Source organism: Odontesthes bonariensis, chromosome 18, assembly GCF_027942865.1.
Source record: "Odontesthes bonariensis isolate fOdoBon6 chromosome 18, fOdoBon6.hap1, whole genome shotgun sequence".
Lineage (NCBI taxonomy): Eukaryota > Metazoa > Chordata > Actinopteri > Atheriniformes > Atherinopsidae > Odontesthes > Odontesthes bonariensis.
The window spans coordinates 9,710,769-9,731,985 of NC_134523.1; the positions used below are offsets into that span (position 1 = coordinate 9,710,769).

A 21,217-nucleotide genomic window follows, 5' to 3' on the forward strand; every position below is an offset into this window, starting at 1 on the left:
ACATGTAACTTATCAAATAGACAAACACACAAAAAAGGACACTATACTAATTTACACAAAAGTGACCGTAAACAGATACATATGCGTCAGTATGAGAGAGAGAATATTGCACTTTCCGTATATTGCACATGTATTACCTGTAGCCTAGTAGTCTTTCTGAATATCCTTATTTCATCTGAAATCACATTCAAGCATATTTCTGTGAATGAACGGACAGATTATGCCGTGATAAAAGAGAAAATACTATCTGCATTGTTGTCCCTCGGTCAGAGTTGTAATATGACTCAGCTGCTATTGGTCTATGTGCTGTGACGTCACCGAGGAGGTGAGGCGTGTCGGTTTGATTGGCGTCTTGTTCTCTGGTAGTCTGCTGCGGGACTAGGACAGACAGCTGAGGAGACTCTGTATGTCCAACCGGGACTGTCGGTGGACTATCGCGAACTCTCACGCACGATTCACAGGTAAGTCGCGTCTCCTGCTCATTTCTGAAACGTGGCGATTCTGAAGTCATTCATCGACTGGCAGTGAGATGTTAAGACAAAGACGTTTAGAGGTGTAGCACGAGAGTTTGACAGGAGGAGAGGTTTGTCCCCTGTAGAGCCCGCTGTGCTGTCAGGTCCAGCTTCATTCAGACGCGTATCCGTTCGCTTTGGAGTCCTTGTGCGGACTCGGACGCGTCCTTTTCCCTCTTCCTGCATACCATGATGAAGGATAACGGTGGATTCTAGTAGTAAGTGTGCGCACACCACAATGCCTCGGATGAGTAACAAAAAAATGGCCGCACGTGAGGCGAGATCGGCGTGAATATTTAGATGTCTGGTCAGCCAGAACGGCGCAAGCGGTTGGCACGGGTCTGGCAAAGCGCACGGATCCGTGCGCCAGACCCGTGGCGTAGATTCATGTGGATCAGAGGAAAGAGCTGCAGATCATAGTGCTGACGGGATGATGAGAAGGTTTCAAGTCGCCGCTGCTTAGAGGCTACAACATCCAACCAGTAAAGGGTGATGAGCTTGAGAAAAGCAACATAGTTTTACTATACACCTTTTTATTTTCAAAGAAACAAAAAAATAACTTCCGCGCAGTTTCGTTTACTGAGTTACCGCCGAATTGAAGCGGAGGAAAGGATGTCTTGGCACAGACTGACCAACGAGAGGCGCAGCCAGACGATCATATTGATTTTTATTTTTTGTCTTCCACTGGCATTAACGAGAACCCCATCTAATAATAATGCGCTTGTGCGACGTCAGATCCACTGTACGTGGGCACTTAATGGAAACATAAAACCACCCAAACATATCCCTGACAACAGCTCTCAATCAATCTTTGGACTTTCTTGCTCTGAGGAGCACTAGGCAGGGTCACTCGGCAAGATTTATAAGCAGTTTAGCCCCGCGCACGTGATGGGGGAAGCCCGTGAGCGCAGCAACATCCTTGGGGATCCTTCCTGGGAGGGACAGACCTCAGAGAGAGGTCTGCGGATCTTGTTTCATCTAAACTTTGATTTATGTGTCTTCTGTCTTCCTTTCAATTGTATAATCACATTTGTTGACTCTATTAGGGCAAACAAAAGGAGGATGGGAAGTGGAGTGAGACAGCCCAGTGAATGACAGTAATTCTTCAGTCACTGGGTAGGGACATCCAGTAAGAGTTCTGAGTCAGGATCCAGGGTGACCTTTATTGTTGCTGAAGTAAGAAGAGCATGCATTTTCCTTCCTGTCAGCAGGGTTGAGGAAAACATGAATTTCAAGTTAGACACATGCCCTCAATGTTGGAACATATGGGAGTTGTCAGTGAGCCATTCAGAGACCAAATCCCACCCTCTGAAGCTTCTCCTTTTCTTTTATTAATACAGATGGTACAGAAAAAGAGGAGGAAGGGTGGAGGTATGGAGAGAAGGGGATATGAAGTGGAGAAACTTACTCACTCATACCTCCCAGCTATGAGCAACGCGTGTATTGGAGCGCTCTTATTTACACAGTCGACCCTCCCTACCCTGCACCAACTTACTACTTCCCACAGTTGGCACAAAGCTGGTGTCGTAACACTTGTCACGGTTTAATCAACAGTCAAGATGATGCAAAGCTAAATTGCCAACTTCACATATTATGTTTTGAAAAGAGCTTGCAGTCAGAATTCCTGGCAGGCAAGTGAAGACAAACGTCTTTGGCAGTTTTTGCTGCAGGCTGTGCTGCTGATTCACCAGATTCCATCAATCACCAGGGCCTTCAAGAGGCAATATTACTGCAGACATTCAAGAAAGCTGTATTTGTGTGCCTGAGGACAGTTTGGTTTTTACAAAGAAAACGCATGCTTGAGTTGATTAATGAGAGGGGAAAAAAGGTTGACTCTCCAATTCAGCTACACAGAAACTTAGTGTTACAGATGTGAAAGATGACAGAACAGTAATGTATACGCGATCATCTCATCAGCCTGGTTTTTCTTTTGTTTTTTCCTTTAAGGTCAATCGTGTGATCATACCAGATCAAACCCCAGGCTCTACAACAAAGCTAAAATTGTTTGCAGTTCTTGATTCAATTCAAAGACTTGAGAAGACAAGCTCATTCATCTCCCTCATCTCTTCCTCCTACTCCGCCTCCCCCAATAACATCACTGACTTTTATTACCCAACATCACACAGCATCACTTTCCTCGTCTTTAAACTTTGCTGTCATGTTAAGTGCTGTTGCATCACTTCTCCAGATCCCATCTCCTCCCTCTCTTCTCCTTCTAAATAATTGGACAGAGAGAGAGAGACTGAGGAGAAGCAGGCTTGGCTATGTGTCAGTGCAGATTATGTCACGAGGTGCTCGTTATTGAGATCGCTGTGGCATCAGCACTGAAAAGTTTGGATGAGCTGTCTAATTGTATCACCCCAAGACACAGACATCCCACCAGCTGGAACATCACCAGGGAGGAAATTGAGGTCAGGTGTTATTTTTGTTATTGTTTTTTCTGGGTGTTGTGTGGGACATGTGCCAGTATAATATTTGATTGTGTTAAATGGTGGCAATTTAGATTGCAGTGTCAGGTGAAAGAGTAGAGGGGAGCATGAGAAGATTGAGAGAAAGTGAGCCGGTTCAACCAACTGTATATTGAGCAGCATCAGCAGCTGCAATAATAGAGTTATAGCTGGTTAGAGAACAGGCTTAAATATTATGCGGGTATTGATCTGCTGTGATGACCATCTTAGGGGTAGCGGTGTAATCCTCTTATTGAGCGGCTGTGTTAACACATGGAGTGACCTACATAGGGTTTGTCTGGAGGCAGAGGGTGATGGGTGAGAGGCCTGACAGGATGGGGTTGGGTAATGGAAGGGGGGGGGGTTTTATAGCCAGTCATTAGTGTGACATGCACATGTGTGTTAACAAATACACAGAGTTTTGCTGAGCATGTTTTAACACTGGCGTACTGCAGGAGCTCTTCAACTTGAGGCTCAAGAAGGCTTAAAGATTTCCCTTTGCTCTCCCAGAGTCAGCCAGTGAAGAGACATCTGGAGCAGATTTTCTCTTTGTGATTCTCAAGTCATTGAGAGGAACTGAGAGTGACGGCTGCTCTCAGCAGCCTGCACATCACAGAGCCCCTGGACATGAACGAAGGGTTCATGCAGGATGGATGCTTTGTGGGCCGGGCTCTATGTGCATATTTGTGTTTCATCATAGCAAGGGGTATAGCAGTGTACCTAATTTAGACTACAAGTTTACAAAATACACTCAGCAGTGATGTTTTCTACAAAAACAAACCCTTTGATCCCTCCCCTCATAATCCCTCTTCCATTAGCTGTCCATCAGCTGAGCGCTTGGCAACCAGGGACTCTCGAAGGGCTTTTGTTTGCTCGTCCTTTCATACGGACCAGCCAATGATAGACGGGATCATGAATGACCATTTAGTTGTGTTTTTTTTTTTTTTTTTCTTTCCTGAGGGGAGGGAAAAGGTCGGACGGTAGGGGCGGTAAGCCATCAGAAGTTCTGAGAACAGCGCATGCTAAATGTGAGAGAGATCAACCTGGGCTGGAAAAACTGAACTTGTGATATGATCCAGTTACCGGTCCGTGAGATGACGTGGCTGTATATGTGCAAATAAGCCCATGCATAAAACTCTCCACTTTCCTCCTAATTTGCATTCACAGCCAGTCTCCAATGCACATCTAATTTCATGTTGCTAAGTTATCACACCAGAAGAACTTCAGTTACTTGGTAGTTTAAAGAAATACATAATAAAATTGTTCAGTGATCATTCCTAAATTTTTTTCCCTTTCAAGTCTCTCTCATCTCTTCCTTTACATCCTCCCCAAACCATAGAGGCTTTCCCCACGACTCAGTCTAATCTTTAAGGATTGTTCTATCCTCTTCCTTCAAGATGGCCTTTAATCTTTTCCTTTGCTCTGAATCTCTCCCTCGGCTCCACTGGAATTCTCCCATTCTCTCTGCCCATCTTTATATATTCCCCTAAAATCAGGTTGCAGGCCCTTCTCCTATTTTTTTTCAGCACAGCTTTTACTCCTCCCTCCTCATTTGGACCTTTGATTGGTCCATCCTGGCTCCTGCTCTGTGGTGCGCATGGTTTGGCAAGGAAATGCTTGGTGCCTTTTCCTCCATTAACATTCTTCCAAGGGATATCTTTCACTTCCAATGAGTGTGCCGAACGTGATTCTAATCCCTGTTGTGTAATGATTTGACCCCTTACTCCCTCGTTTTTCTCTCTCTCTCTCTCTTACTCTTATACAGCCAGGAGCCAGTTAGTTGTACCAAGACGGATAAAAAGACCCACGCACTGAAAGAAGTTATAATACTGCAAAACAACTGATGAGACGCCCCGTGTGTTACATCACCTTATTGATATTTGGGTTCTTGGAAACTGTTCTAATTGATGCAGAAGGATTCACGTTGACTCCAGTGAGTTCATGGTCAAGGGTCAAGAGGGCAGTGTGGTCAGAGTGTGGAAGCTTTTACCCTCTGAGGGAAGAGAAGCAGAGGAGGCTGAATGAAATGAAGTGTGTAAAAGGGATAATGCATTGCTCGGTGATTGAATGTGTGCATAAGTTATTTATTCTCCCTTCCCCCCCCCCCTTTTGCTAGCTTGCAGTTTTTAACTGTCCATTCCACAATGGCTATTGAGGGCAGCAACAATGGGCTTAGTGCTGCCAGACTCTGTGGTTTCATTAAACAAATGTTTATGACGTCACATGGTCGGGCAGTCGAGGTGTCTTCTCTGGTTTCTGTCAGAGTTTCTTGAGGATAGAGACAAGAGGAAATAAAGTGAGGAAATTGCATTTAATTTTTTTTCTAGGCTGATGCAATAATAACTTGTCACAATTAAAGCTAATTCTGAACCTGACAGCTTCTTCTTGAGATTGGAAATTAGGTATGCATGTTAATAAAATAAGGAAAATGTGTCATAAACATCAGAATCGTGAACATTAAAACTAAAGAAACATAGGAGAGCGCTGTATCATCACAGTCATCGCGGGTCTAAAACAGGGACAGTAATGGCAGTTAGATGTGCCTGTTTAAATATTTTAAGCCATTTCAAAGGATTTAGCTGTTGATTCCTGGAGGAGGGACCAGCATATTTAACACCCTTTTCCCCCAATTTGGCACACAATTCAGTCTTGGAACATGGTGCTAGATGAAAGTTAGGTTTGGTTGTTCTGAATGATGCTTTTTTTTTTTTTTTTTTTTTTAAAGTTTATTTTGCTTTTATTACATTTTGAACCAAACAAAATGTGCTGGACAACATTAAAAGCTAGTTGAAGTGAACAGAGAGCCTGATTCAGAAGATGATTACTTGAGAAAACCGTCACAATTTAGCCACCTACTGGCTTATTTTAAACTTGGATGTTTCTATAAAACCTGCAATGGTTTCAAGCACCACTAGTCGTCCTTGTGTGTGTGGAGTTAAAAGTACACAACGCTTTGTCATTACTTCCAGAAAATAGTGGCCATTTACTACGTCTACAGCACGGTGCTCGCTGATGATGCAAGCATCCTTGCATAGCTGAGCAGAATCATTTGGCTGGGATGACTGTGTGCATCGTTCTGAGAAAACAACTGCCTTAGTCTGCAAGTCAAGATCCTATCTCTCAAGAGACAGGGATGACGTTGACCGATGAAACACATAATCCAAGAGGGAAAAGCAGTCATTGTGTGTGTGTGTGTGTGTGTGTGTGGGAGATAATTACTTACTTGAGATGTGTGAATGTTTAGGTGTATGTAAGTAAGGATGAAAACTGCTGTGCACGAATGCGAGCAGAGCTGAATACTCCTGGCTCAGAAGGATAAAGCCTCACCAACAGTCCCTCTCTACCTCTCTCTGCAGGTCTTCACAGTTGACTGACAAGCGGCCAGCAGGACTGGGCTACACCAGCTGGCATAGGTAAACACACCTTTCTCAGTGCTAACACTCTGAAACTTTTGGGAAATTTATTTCTGCATGCAGACACGATTGTGGCGATTTAGTGGGAGAAGTGTCGGCCTTTGAAGCGAGGATGCACTGAAGGCTTGCTGGTTTAAGAAAAAAAAAAAAGCCAAAAAAGCCTCACATTTAAAGAATTATGAAAGCAGCTGCTTTTCATGTGTGCATATTTATCCTTGTGGATTCTGGTAGTAATCTATCTGTACTTGACACAGCTGTGCTAATGATGATCTACAAATGTGAATTGGTGTTTTTTTTTTGTTTTGTTTTTTTTGTTTTACATTACCAAGATTGATATATTTTAACTTGCTTACCAGGAATCTTTTACCTAACGGGGCCTAGCAGAAAGCACATGTGATGTAGTGCTGGTTATCGCTCAGCTCCATTATATTTTTTGCAGCAGAGGCCAAGTCCTATGTATAAAGATTCTCATATTTTTTTATTTCCCCCTGGGCTCCTCTTTGAGATACATTTTCAAGTCTTATCAGGGCTAAAGATTTATGCCTTGCACAAGATTCTCTTGTGTGTCTTTACTTTTATGTATAAATAATTTTTTTAATGAAACACCGGTGTTTCTCCAACATTAATGTTAATGTTGGTTAACATTAATGCTCTTGGCGGGGGCTAACATTAATGTTAATGTTAGAGATTTGGGGTTTGTTATCACTCGTTTTCATGAAATCTCTGTTGGTTCCCTATGACACCTACTTTCTTTTATATGCAGTATTTCTGTCTCGAACCACAAAGTAATTTCCTCCCATGTTCTACTATGTGAAGAACTCTTAGAGAGATATTATTTTTTTCTAGAGGGGTTGTGTGAAATCATGTTGTTGTTTCACCATGTAAAACAACTGAAACTTCAAATTTTTTATTGCGGCTCAAGCAAATGCTACATTGTGGATTTCTTTTTTTATTTTACACAACCTTACTTGCATTAGACGGTTTAACATGTTCTGTGCTGTGACAGGTTTTTCAAAGAAAGGCACTTGTGTGTGTGTGTGTGCGTGTGTGTGTGTGTGTGTGTGTGTGTGGTATGTTGTCTGTGATAAACTAAATGTGTCCTGCCTGTGGTTGCGGGGGAAACAGGCTCCGTTACACTGAGTTGATGGCTTACTTCCATACACACACAAGTAGATACGATCCAGTCAATTGCAAAAGACCAAACCAGACAGCGTATCGTATACTTTTAGACACATTTCAACACCAGATAATGTTGATGGAGGGAGAGGTAGATGCTGTAATCCTGTGCTTTCGTAGCTGGATTAAAATCCTGTGTCCTGAGATGGGGGAGGGGTTGACTGGTAGGTTTAAGGATGGGCTGGAGGGAGTGGATTAAAGCCTACAGATCTGTTCCTTGCACAGCTGTGTCACTGTGGGTGGGGCTTGGAGGATGCTGAAGGGAAGGGGCCTGTTTTAGGTTATTCTCCCTTCTGCCTCTCTAATCTCGGTTGTTATTTTAGTGTGACTCGAATCACAGAAAATATTAACTCTCAGTCTTGTAATTGCACTGACTTAATTTGTCTCGGTCCTTCTGTCAGTTGGTCCATCACTGTGGTTGAGACCAAAGTGTCTCATTGCCTGGCAGTTGTGCGTAACCATCACTGTCCGACAGGATAAAGGCCGGTTACTTTTGCTTAAATTTTGCGTCCAAGACTTTAATCAATGTTGTTCAACTAGCGGTTATTCTATGAAATTTTATTCCATTCACAATTAAAAGTTATCTTAAAATGAATTATTTTGTAATTCAGAAAACATGAATTGGTTTTCTGAATTAAGTAGTCTCACAGCCTGAGAAAAGTAACTACTTGTAACACTACATATATGACCAGAAAAGCAATATTTTCTGTCTTTAATAGGCTGAAATGTTTATATTTTCTCCCATTTTTTTTCTATATTGCTTAAATATTTGCAAAGCGAATGACTCTCCAACCAACCTTGGCTGTTATGTGCTAGTGGCCATGTTAGCATGATAGCGCTAAATTATCATGGGGAAAAAAATCCCAAACGGTAGCCTACACTTGCCAAACATTGGCTCAAAGCTGCTATAAATGCTACCTATGTTTCGTTCCCTTTATCTGAGTGCCTTTTGTGATGTGTTCATGAGTGTTTTCATGATATAGTTATACATATTTTTTTAATCCTCCATATATAGTACAGCACAAAGAGAAAAATGTTTGTTAAGACTAGGTTTCCGTCATGCAGCAAGTAGCTTAACCAGAAATATTTAAGCTCAGGGTTGGAGCAGCTTAAACTGCAGCCGCAGAAATGTGCATAATCCTGTCAGCACCTCAAGTCTACTGACTTCACCAGAAGTGAGCTAGCAAGGGCACATTTGTTTGAGCAGAATAAGAGAAGACTCCCAGTAGACTGAGGTTCTCAGCTAAGAAAAAATCTGGTTGACAACCACTGAGGGAGAACATTTGAGCCCAATCTGCACGTGCTGCAAGAGATTCTGCACATTGCAGCAGCGAGAAGCTCAAACCTTGAGTGGAATTTGTATGAATGAGAGAGAGCGAAAGAGGAAAGGAATTAGATGGAATGTAGGGTCAGGCGCCCTTTAGTAACCCTTATGTAAGGTTACTTACATAATGACACATTCAACTGGTGTGTGCGTGTGTGTTTGTCTGTATGTGTGCATGTCTAGACGAGAGAGGTAACTTGACTTGGGTTGGGGTATACGTGGGGGGTACTTAAGCAAGCCCAGCAGGAAAAGGATTGTGGGATTATACTGTGTGTGTGTGTGTGTGTGATTCACAAACAAAAAAGAGGTGGGGGTTAGTTTGGGAAGGTATTAAAGTCAGAGTGGAGGGAGGGGACTGACAAGCACTGAAAGCGTGTCCACATTTGTGTATGCGATCCAGCTCTCTTCTTTTCTCTGTCTCATTTCATGCCTGTCTTTTCAAACTTATCCATACATCAGCTTTTTTCCTTTTCTTACATTTCTCCCCTCATTTTCCACCTTCTCATTAGTACCCTTTCTCCCCGTCTCACTTAATATCCTCTGATCTTAATCCCATTCTTTTGTCACCGTCTTTGTTACTGTTCTCTCATTCTCTGTTCTCGATTCCCCGCTTTCTCCTCAGTACTCTCTGTGTTTGTTTGTTTTTTTCTTTTGGGTAATATAGAGAGTCAGCAGTGCCAGGAAAGACAAGTTTGGAGGACGAAGACATAGTTGCTACTACTGGTGGCTTACTAGTGGTTAGCCTTAGCATACTTGTGGCAGAAGAAAAGACGAGGGCTTTGTGATGGTCACAGCTATGGATGATCCCTGTCCAAATGGGGTACAGAAGGTGGAGGAGGAGGAGGTGATGCCCTCGGGACAAGCTGGCGTGGAGGGACCCCCTGCTGTGCGGTCCTCCCAGGGAGCAGATACATCTGGAGGTGAGGAAATGAGGAGGAAGAGGTGGCTGGCACACACTCAGAGATGCTGCAGTTTTTGTGTTTGTTTATTTGAGCTGGAGGACTTCATAGAAAATTCTGATTAAATATTTATTGATATAAAAAGTATTCCTTGTCAAGTAGCTCCTACAGCGTGGCAGACTTCTTAGGATAGATGAAAACAATCTGTCATTCACAGCAGTGGTTCCTTTATTGAGCAATCTACCCAGTCAGTAATGTTCAAAGTCTGAATTTCTTTTTTTCCTGCGCCAAGGAGGTTATTTGGTTCCTGTTTGTTGGCAGGACTATTAAAAATGTAATTGATGGACTTCTATATAAATTGTACCACAGGTACCAACTCAGAAGTGATTATTTTTTAATGCTAATCTTGATCTTGATCCAGGAATTTTTCTATCCAGCTTTGGCAGATGAACAGGTCATTTTTGTGGCCTCTCTTGGTTACATCATCTCTACCTCCAAATTAAACTTTTGAACAGTAATATCACCTAATTTTGTTTATTAATTACATGCCATTCTCCAACACAGCAATCCAGCAGAGAACTAGTTTAATATAATGTTTCTCTTTAGCTTTACAGCAGGTGTATAATGTGTATGACAACATTGTTACATCATTCACCAAGTTCGTTGTTTTTTTTATCCAGTTTTTGTTCTGATCACAAATAACCGTGTGTTAATCTTTCTCATGATTTAATTGACCTCAAAACACTAGCCACAGTAACTGTGCGGGTATACCACCCAATGTGAGCTGCACATGCATAAATTACATTTTTGTTTTTAAATGCATAATTACACAGCTGATGGCAGAAATACCTCTAACCACACACCCAAAGAAACATCTCTGAAATAACGAAATAATGCTTCGTAAAACTTCCTTTTTAAATAAAAACATTTTTGAAAAGTAAAACTTCGCAAAACATTAGTTTTTGCATGAATGGTGGTGAACACTTCCATCACCACTTGCTAATTCCTGTTATTGTCAAAACTATGTCTTTTGTTTATGTGTTGATTGAGAGACCACCACTTGGAGGAGTAAAGATACCCACTTATTGTTTAAGTAGGCCTGCTCTTTATGGATAGTAGCCCATGTTCCAAAGATCATGCAATTTTAGCTAATTAGTTATTTATCCAGCATGACTATCTTTATCAATTATATGTCAGTTGTTAGCAGTAAGATTTTAGCTATTCCGATTGATTAGTTTTAATGTAACGTTTTAACTGTTGTATTTGAAGTATTTACTTTTTCGATTAACTGTGTGGTCTGTTGGTTAACTTTGTTAACGACTCATCTACTTGTTAGCTAGCTAACCATTTACTCTTAGAGGAATGTGTAGCTCCGTTGCTAACATGTTTATACGCACTTTCAGTCCTAAAAAGTGGTGTTTAGGTATTACAGCCGACTCAATATATAACAATGTTTTATTCCCAATCAAATGCAATTTCTTTAAATTTATTTATTGTCTATTAAAAGATGACCTTGATGTATGTTCTGGTTGGGAGGCTCTGCTTTAGAGAAGCTGTAGCTGTGAGAACTGCCTGTTTTTCCTGGGAGTACTTTATTCCTTAGCCTGCAATAAATAAATAAGATGAAAGATACACTGGAATATATTTATGAATGAGGTGTCAGCCAAGATGCTTCTCCAATTTTCGTGTCGCACCCCGCAAAGCAAAAATGATATATAATACAAGTTTCCAGGTCTTTTTCTTGTGGGATTTGTTTTGTATCCCTTCAAAAACCAAGGCAGGAATACTTAAACAGGTATCTGCATTGGCATTCAGTGCACACCGTTGCTGGAAGGTGTAGTAATGGAGGCAGTGGTTTGAAAGAGAAGGGGTCTGCAGATAAACCACAGTAGAAAAAACACTTAAAAGCAGGTTGGGTAGGTGATTCATTATGTGGACGAATTCATCAGCCAGGAAAACACACTATTCTAACCGTCTAGTTTTAGCATTTTGCATCATTTGCAACTCTTTTTCGGGCCATAGCAAAGACTTTTAGGTGGCCAGGTGGCTTTAGCTCATCTCCAGTCTCTTACTGTAGAGTGAGCTTTGTGATTTCTTGTTGGGATGAGTAGTGTACACACAAGTACACATGCTGTGTGGGACGGGCTTAGATTGAGTAAACATTTCTGTGGTCGAGGACCTGGCGACTGTGATCTCGGCGGGTAAAGGTCAACACGGAGCACATAAAAACAAATCTATATACACAAGAAGAATTAGCTGTGTGTGTGTGGTTTGCACCAGGTGATTTCGAGTAGTTTAATAACGATCTTCTCCTTTGGTGCGTATTGGTCAGAAATGAGTGTTTTAGGGTTTTGGGTTTCAGAATTTCTCTCCAATGAATATTTGAAGCCTGAGAAACAATTGTTGTAGAGTTGCACCACAGCTCACTGAGTGAGTGAGCGCACTGAAATCAAGGTGGTGAGTCAGTGCTTGTTTATTGTTTTGTGTGCGTGTGGTTACTACAATTACAACTCTGCTCTGAAGGATAGTGTGTGTGGTCCTTACCGGAGCTAAATAACCTGTTCCTACATAACAGTTTGGTATCCAAGCTGAGTTTTAGATTAGTGTTCTTGTGGTGTCATGCAGTAATTACACATTGCTTCTTGTATGTGTAATAGTTTGCAGTAACCTTGCTCCCCATATTTGTCCTTCATAAATATTGAAGGTTTGTTTTTGTACGGAGCCTGCTGTTAATGCTGCCTGACTGCTTTGTGTTTTTTTTTTATTTTTTTATTTTTTAAATTTTTATTATCAATCTGTCTTATTTCGTAAGCAACGGTATTTTGACCTGACTTTTGACTTTTGGATAAAGAACGATTGATAAATGATGTAACAATTTTGTTCAGAAAACTGGAAATTCTCTTGGTGTTAAACTGAACTGACCAAAAAAAAAAAAGCAGTTTACTGATATGCAGAATGATCTGAAGCGATGCTGTTACAGATGAGAAATTGCATGTCATTTCCGCTAATATTTCCACATGTCGTTGACGCTGCGGTTAATCGTCTGTGTTCCACATATTGTGTCCGCACGAGTTTCGTTTGAAAAAGAAAGATTGTTAACATTTTACAAGGGCACTGATTAGACAATATATTTACCAACATAACCAGCAGCAGTAGTTCATAATTTATATTTTCAAGGTAACAATTTAGAACACGACACTTTTTTTTTTCTACAGAGGAGGTGGAAGTATAGAATATGAGAGTAATAGAGGGTTAGTAGAGCAAAACACAGAGAAATTATAGAGTGAGTCAACTGTATACAAGTGCTGACTGGGCAGACTCATTACCCACATAAGTGTTTAATGACACAGAGACACATGCCGTCACACACACATTCACGTTCCCAGGGCTTTAAGTGCCTTAAATGGGCTTACATGGGCTTTGAGACCCTGGCATTAGGGCGTTAGCTGGCTCATATGAACAGTCCACACCTCTCCCTCCGTTTACGTTAATGTGACACAATATTTTTCGGTTGTTCACATTTTTTTTTCCTGCCAACTAACGGCTTTTGAATCTCACAGTTTCTTTTATGCCTCCGCATCTGTGGGATCTTGTGGCTATGTCTTAGTTGTGAGACTTCAGAGAGCGAAAGGACCGCAGACGTGTTCAATAAAAATCTTATTTTGTTTGCAAATTTCCACTTAATTCGAAGGTGTTGGGCTTAGTCATGTTTGAGCGTGCATGTTTCTTAAGGTGCTCCAATGCCTGCAGTGATGTTGTATATTTCGTGCTTCAAGTGACTTTTCATGCATCGACAACTTTCCTTATATATATATATATATATATATATATATATATATATATTCTATATATACACAGATATATTTATATCTCTGTGTGTGCCTCTATGTTTCTGTCTCTCCCCCATCTGTCCAGCCATGCAGCAGGTGTTGGATAATCTGGGTGAGCCGCCCACCTCCGGGGGTGCCAAAGACATCGACCTGCTCTTCCTGCGCGGCATCATGGAAAGTCCAATTGTACGCTTTTCTGCTAAGGTAGCACACACACATAGCACAGGGTGAGCAGCAGTGAGCAGACTAACCTCTGGGAAGGCTTCCCTTCACCTTCTGCTGCCAGCAGTGCTTTGCTCGCTCTGGCTGAGGTGCTGGGCAGTCGGGCTTTGACTAACATGCGCAGCAGCACACAGAAGACTTGATGCATAGGTACAGGAAAATGATGCAGCTTTACATCGCTGTGCCTTTTTCACTGACTGCGCATGTAGTGCAGCAGTCTCTGATTGCAGGACACTTGCTTTAACACCTTTTCACTGCTGTGTGAAATATAATGGGCAGTCTGCTCAGTCAGAGGACAGCGGTGCAGTAGCTCCTGCCAGATGGGCTGTTGTCATTTTCCTCTATGCGACTGCAGAAGTGAGAGATTTATTTTTCTTTCTTTTTTTTCACTCTAACACAGAGCAGACAGTGGCTTGTTTACAGAGCAATGGCACCACATGCAGAATCCAACATCGGGTCAGCAATCACTGCTATTCATTAGGTTCTTACACATCCGAATTAAATCTTACATAACAAAGAGTTATGTGAAGCAGCTGCCACTTTTTCTACATCTGTCAGGAGTCGGCCCTGAGTTCCTTTGTCTTTCCAGGCTCAGGAGCAGCTGGAGGAAGCGAAGCTGGAAGCGGTGCAGGACAACAATGTGGAGCTGGTGACAGAGATCCTGGGCGACATCAGCAGCCTCAAGGTGAGAGACGACAGCGCGGCTGAGCTGTCCAGGATCCTCCAGGAGCCGCACTTCCAGGTGAGATGGAGCAAACCCAAACACGGTCAGGAGAGGGTGAGATGGAAGGGATTTTTAAGGGCCAATTATATCTCTCATAGCCAGACCAATGCGGAGGGAAGAATGGTGTCCCTGTAAAATGGTATTTGTGAAAAATAAGCACAGAGATGCGGAAACCATTAACTTGCCTTGAGAGTAATTATGTTAATAGATGGCTGACTACTATACTGACTACTTATACTTAGTTTTAAACTAATACTGTATTTTTGCACTGTATTTGGATGTAAAGTCTGTGATGGTAAGTAAATGCAGATTTTCCTGCTGTCTGCTGAGAGTAATTAAACCAATTCCCAGTTCCTTCAAATATATCACATTATATTCTGTAGCTGTTTTGTTGAACACAAGAGATCTTCTAACAGGCAGGATGATTCAAAACTGATATTTTGCCACAAAAGTTTTGGGTGACTCCAGTTGCCACAGCTAAAGCACTGTGGGTTACTTCCATCGTCTTCCCATACAAGCATAGGCAAGGTAGACATTTTAAACTGGGAATAGTGTCTCCTTGAGCTTAATGAGCAATTCCACCCATCTTGTTTTGAGGAAACCCTCCTTGGAATAGATTTTGTGTTTTCATTTGAATAGTGTTCTCAGTTTTGCTCATTTTTAGTCTACCGAGTCAGCCAATTACATTGCAGTCCACACTAGGTGATGCTTTTTGTGCAATATGATATGAATTATGAAGCAATAATGTTACTAGGTACTAGTTTAGGTGATTTATTTTGAAGGGTTTTCTATACACAGACTATTTAAGTCAGGTTACAGTTGCAACATTTTGCCAACAGTTGTAGTAGCACATATTTGATGTTTTGAATCCCGTTCTCATGCATCAATAGAACACTAACCTCCATCCTCGTACGTTTCAGAGGCTTAACACAGACGAGACCAATAGGGGTTATTTTTCTGATCCCAGCGCAGCCTCTACACCAATCCGAGCTCTTTGTGCAGTAAGCCGAAGGATAAGACCCTGTTGACCTACTGAGGAGGACAGACGGGGAGGGAAAAGCTGGTTAGATAGAAAAGGAAAACAGATATTACATCATGTACTGAGCATGTGACTTTATGGACTTACTTTCTTTGCTAGTAAGTGTTGTTGATGATTGTAAGATATTTTAGGAAAGCAGTGTCACTAATGTCAGGTTTGGATGAAAACGGGTGGAGGGATAAAGCCACCATCAATCTGCTTTTGCATGGAAAGTCAAGTAGTATTACTTTTAGTGAGACTGCAAAACAGCAGCGGTTTCGAAGAAATGGTCAGACTAGACTGAGGCAGCAAAATGTCAGAGCTAAAATAATTCAGGAAGGGTGAATTTTATAGCTTCGGCATTTAGGAAGAAAGTGCTTCTCCTTTTTGTCTCGCTTTACACATTTTCATCTCCTTTCCCTCTCTTAAGTCTCTTTTGGAGGCCCATGACATGGTGGCATCAAAATGCTATGATGCCCCTCCCCCGGCCGAGATGGCCAATGATGCAGCAGTGAACAGTGCTCTCATGCAGGCCGACGCCGTGCGCATGATTGGCATCCGAAAGAAGGCCGGGGAGCCACTGGTGAGCAGAGACTAACAGTTGCGCTTTTTTTGCGTGAGTGTGAGCGCATAGATGTGGCTGGCAAATGGGGGTTGAGTACATGGATGGCCATGAATTAAGGGCGTGTGAGCTTCAGAGAGTAAAAGCTCCGCTTCACACGTCTGCTTTCAGGGTGTCACATTTCGTGTGGAGAAAGACGACCTGGTCATTGCGAGAATCCTTCACGGCGGCATGATCGACAGGCAGGGTCTGCTCCATGTCGGCGACATCATCAAGGAAGTCAACGGGAAGGACGTCGGCAACAATCCGACGGAGCTGCAGGAGATGCTCAAAGACTGCAGCGGAGGGATCACGCTGAAAATCCTGCCGAGCTACAGAGACGCTCCTGCTCCTCCACAGGTGATAAAACGCCAACAAAGGAACACCGTGATATTAAGCACACAGTTTTCTACTCGCGGAACCAGTGGCAGATGTCGTGTGGTGGCAATAAACTGGTGAACTGGCCTTCCCACAATCCCCTGCGCATGAATGTGAACCCTGATAGCCCTATTAATAACATTTCACGTGCTATCTAGGTCAGAATAGCTGTTTCTGTCTCATGCACACACTCCAGATACACACATACACACGCGTGCTTGAGGATGCTTTGCATCTTGAACAGACAGACATAAACCTGAAAATGCTCCAAAGGCTTGCCTTGCATGAAAGGCAGTAAAAGTATAAGTGAATGAGACAAAAATCACATCCTGCTCTGTGGCTCAGAGTGCTGCACATTATTCTTTACTGGCTTATTTTATTGCTTCCTCTGGCTGTTTGTTTAATCTAATGCACCAGCCAGAGCACTTATCCATCCTGGCAAACACCTCCGCTACCGGCGCAGGGAATCGGATGCTGTGTGTGATTCAGGACGTAATGGGAGTGAAGAGGCTACAGTCACTGTGCAGCGGCTCTCATGCCACTGAGTTTTTCTAGTTATTTGTGACCTCAATCGGCTTGTTCTTGGAAATTGAAGAGGGTTTTTATGACCTCAGAACTGAAGTGAATACAGATTGAACTGCTGCAGAAGCTCAGACATGTGCATCTGATCACCGCAGGTGTACGTGCGGCCATATTTTGACTATGACCCAGCCAGCGACAGCCTGATTCCCTGTCGAGAGGCAGGAATGGCCTTCAAGAAAGGCGAAATCCTCCAGATTGTCAACCGAGAGGATCCCAACTGGTGGCAGGTGAGCCCTCTTCCATTCATCGGTTTTGGTTGAATGTCAATAAGGATTACACGGCCACAAACATTTCAAACTGTCCGTAATCTGTTCCAGGCATGCCAAGTAGTGGGCGGTGCCACAGGACTGATACCCAGTCAATTCTTGGAGGAGAAGAGGAAAGCGTTTGTCCCGAGAGACTTGGACGGATCAGGTGGGTCTCTAACTGACCCTCTTGGATTATTGTGATGCCTGCACTTTGAACATGGAAGGATGCTTTAGGTCAGAGATAAGCTTCCATCATGTCTTCACTTTCTGTCTTAGGCTGCGCTGATGTTGGCAAGATAGAAGTGTGGCTGGAAGCCAGTTTAAAGTATTGAGGCCAATCAATCAATCTTCTGCTCTTACCATAAACCTCATTCATTTCAACACACGGGGAAATAGTCCACTCCTGCCCCCATCAGGCCGAATGTTGCAATAGCAAATATACACATGTGTAAATCTTGTGTGTTGTTCTCGCTTGTAGGAATCCTTTGTGGCACCATAGCTGGAAAAAAGAAGAAGAAGATGATGTATCTAACAGCTAAGAATGCAGGTCAGAAAGCTCATCTTTACTGATTACTCACATATTCGTTATTTTTCCCTTTAACCGACTTGGTTTACAATGTGTTTTAACAGAGTTTGACAGACACGAGTTGCAGATCTATGAGGAAGTAGCAAAAGTCCCTCCATTCCAGAGGAAGACCCTGATTCTGATTGGTGCTCAGGGGGTGGGCCGACGCAGTCTCAAGAACCGACTTATGGTTCTCCATCCTACTCGCTTTGGCACCACTATACCATGTATGCCATGCTTTGATTTTGACTATATCTAAAAAAAAAAAAAAAGAAAAGAAGACTCACCCCAGCACAAAAGGGTTTTTACAAGAGACGGCCAAACATAACTGAGTTATTTCCTCTGTCAGACACCACGCGAAGGCCCCGTGACGACGAGCTAGACGGCAACACTTATCACTTTACCTCAAGGACAGAGATGGAGGCGGACGTGAAGGGCGGCCGCTTCCTGGAGCATGGCGAGTACGATGGCAACCTGTACGGCACAAAGATCGATTCCATCCACGAGGTGGTCGACACAGGACGCACCTGCATCCTGGATGTCAACCCACAGGTACACAATGGATAGTTTCACCTTGAAATATCAGCAAATACAGACAGCAGAGACCATGTATTTTAGTTTGATACGACAGCAAATTGACCACAGCTTATTCCAACAACTGAAACAGGAAAAGAGGGAACGTTTGATGTTATTGCACAAGAAAGGCTTATTCAAGACTAAGAAAACTCGGCAGCCTTCCCCTGCCTCTGTGTTTTGTCTGTGATGTGACCTCGTGTTTCTCTCCAGGCTCTGAAGGTACTGAAAACAGCAGAGTTCATGCCCTTCGTGGTGTTCATTGCAGCCCCTGATTTTGATACTCTCAAGGCCATGCACAAAGCTGTGGTGGACGCAGGCCTCACAACTAAGCAGCTCACGGTAAGTTAACAGCACCTGTGCACGACCATGTGATGTGCCTGCATTGGTCACATGACATAGCCCCAGAGCAAGAAAAAGATGTTGCCAAGCCATATCTATGTCTACTTTATCATGTCTATTATAGCGTCCAGAATCTTTAGAATGAGTATTTAATTGAATTGTAACGTATTCAAATCTTCAGAAAAATGGCTGACATTTATTTTTTTTTTTTCTGGACCCTTTGGTATTTTTTCTGTAACTCAAATCGTTTCACTGTGCAGAAATGTCCCTTTTCTCATGTCGTGCACATCTCCAGAACTGACCCGTTGTCCATGTTTTGGCAGGATGTGGACCTGAGGAAGACGGTGGATGAGAGCGCCAGGATCCAGAGGGCTTACAGTCACTACTTTGACCTGACCATCGTCAACGACAACCTGGATAAGGCCTTTGAGACGTTACAGGCTGCCGTGGACAAACTGTGCAGTGAACCCCAGTGGGTCCCAGTGAACTGGGTGTACTGAGGACCAGCGCCAGAGCTTCCACTGTCCGCTCCGCTTGGGTCACAATGAACGACGAGCATCTGTGTGTGCGCTCGCGTGTATTTCTGACCACAAAGGCCAACGAAGAGGACAAGAGGGGAGAGATACTACTGAAAAATGACATCATAAATTCCATCTGATTGCTCTTTCTCCTCTTGGGCCTGCACACTGTGCAACTTTTTTTCTACTCAAAACTCAAAGGGAAAGAGTGATTATTTATTTTATAACTTTTTATCAAAGATCTTTCTATTCAGTGTGGGATTTCATTGAGAATGAAACAAACAAAAAAAAATGTACTCGGGCCATGTTTTTGAATTGATTCCTTGTCGTAGTTACGCGTCTCATTTTGTAGCGGTTCGACTTCATGTCCCGGCGGTCCTCCTTGGTCGACACAGAGGCTTCACAGCTGCCCCCGAGGCTTCGCGATGAGGACGAGGAAAGGCGATGGATCCTCGAGCAATTGCCACGTCTGAACAACCAAGGCGGCCGTTTCATTTTCCGTCTCCATTCCTTATGTGTTTTAAGTAGATGGCCCTAAACTCCTCGACCGTGTCCTCTACCGTATCAGCTGGGCAGTAATTAAGATTACTCCAGTGTGACGAAAAAAAAAAAAAACTACTTTGTGATGGACCTTTTCAAGATCAAAGACTTAATTTTGCATAGTTTCGTCTCCCTATCTTATTTTATTTTTCCAAACAGTGTGGTGATTTAGTGTGTCTAGTTTGATCACACGATCCTCACATTAGTCTGGAGGTGTGACCGTCACAATGTTGTTGACATTTTTGCCGTCTTCATCAGCCAGTTTGTCATTGTGTAATTTTATTTTTTTTTTTTGTGAATGAGGCCCACTCGCTCCTTAACGGTCCTTATGTTGAGTGTCATAGCATGCCAAAGCCCATGCCGATCTCCAAATAAATAAAAAAGAAAAGGTAGAAATCCCTTTCTTAAATCTGACTGAAAAATGATGCAACTTTAAATGGTACATGCACCCTGCAAAGCCAAAAAACTGTAGCATTGCTGTGTGTCCTTTGTTTTATGTCTTTCTCAGACAAGAAAGAGAAAAAAAAAGTGTGTTTTCTGTGCAATGAGCTCTGAAGCTGTAACTTACTAGCTTTTCTTTTCTGTGAGAAAAAAAAACCACACTATTAAGTTACCGTATGTGGATATTCTTTGCAATATATGTAACATTTCCAAAATCCCCGAGGCCAACCTAAGCCAGCCATACTGCCTGTTAAGCCTGTTGAGGTGTTTCCACATCAACCCCTTGTCTGTGTCTGTTTTTTTCACATTTTATTAGCAAAGCTATAATAAATAAAGTTTAATAAATCTCTTAATCTAGTTTCATGTTAAATATGGTCCGCCTCATGTTGACACACCTCAAAGACTTACACGAACCTAACAATTAAACCGTGTTCCAAGTCCTGCTTTGACGTTTGTCCTCCAGGAAATTTGGGATACAAAGATACTGAGCTATTGTTGCGATTGAGGTGGCGTTATCTTTGTGATACATGCATGGTCACCGCTGTTTGTATCGTTTGTGTGAGCCAATATGTTTAACAGATCGACAATGCCACACCTTAAATGGGTCCGTCTTTTTTCGAGGCTAGGATGTCCAACTCCTCCATTTGAAGTACAAAGATAATCCGATTTCCATCTAGAAAGTGTTTAAGTTGCATTACTCTCTTGACGTGACGTGTGGCTGAATTGGAAAACAACAAATCTGAAGCCAGGTTTTGCAATTAACATTTCTTCTTCTTCAAAAAAATACATGGCCAAGGTGTTACTCCTCTTAAGTCACCCTTCATTCATCTGCTGTTTACCAGAAGCTCAGAGGGGTTTTCAAAC

The 21,217-nt window shown here is 42.6% G+C and overlaps 1 protein-coding gene across 3 annotated transcripts; it reads left to right on the plus strand.

Annotated features, from left to right (window-relative positions):
• The first annotated feature begins 365 nt into the window (after nucleotides 1-365).
• pals2b (protein associated with LIN7 2, MAGUK p55 family member b) lies at nucleotides 366-20,723 on the plus strand. 3 transcript variants are annotated; one of them, XM_075449927.1, is made up of 15 exons: nucleotides 366-461; nucleotides 4,725-4,892; nucleotides 6,316-6,372; nucleotides 9,537-9,792; nucleotides 13,687-13,787; nucleotides 14,413-14,565; nucleotides 15,996-16,148; nucleotides 16,299-16,526; nucleotides 17,222-17,353; nucleotides 17,444-17,540; nucleotides 17,853-17,921; nucleotides 18,005-18,166; nucleotides 18,289-18,491; nucleotides 18,726-18,854; nucleotides 19,178-20,723. In XM_075449927.1, the coding sequence occupies exons 4-15, from the start codon at nucleotides 9,657-9,659 to the stop codon at nucleotides 19,352-19,354; spliced, it is 1,740 nt and encodes a 579-aa protein (XP_075306042.1). In that variant the 5' UTR covers nucleotides 366-461; nucleotides 4,725-4,892; nucleotides 6,316-6,372; nucleotides 9,537-9,656; the 3' UTR covers nucleotides 19,355-20,723. The 3 variants fall into 3 exon arrangements, with proteins under 3 accessions (XP_075306042.1, XP_075306044.1, XP_075306043.1); XM_075449929.1 differs by lacking the exon at nucleotides 9,537-9,792; XM_075449928.1 differs by lacking the exon at nucleotides 4,725-4,892.
• The last annotated feature ends 494 nt before the right edge of the window (nucleotides 20,724-21,217 follow it).

What these genes read in the sequence shown, in the direction of transcription:
- pals2b (XM_075449927.1), top strand. Translation starts at nt 9,657, where the DNA reads ATGGTCACAGCTATGGATGATCCCTGTCCAAATGGGGTACAGAAGGTG. An exon ending in TCTAACAGCTAAGAATGCAG is followed by an intron (nt 17,922 to 18,004) that starts GTCAGAAAGCTC and finishes GTGTTTTAACAG; the next exon opens with AGTTTGACAGACACGAGTTG. An exon ending in TCACAACTAAGCAGCTCACG is followed by an intron (nt 18,855 to 19,177) that starts GTAAGTTAACAG and finishes ATGTTTTGGCAG; the next exon opens with GATGTGGACCTGAGGAAGAC.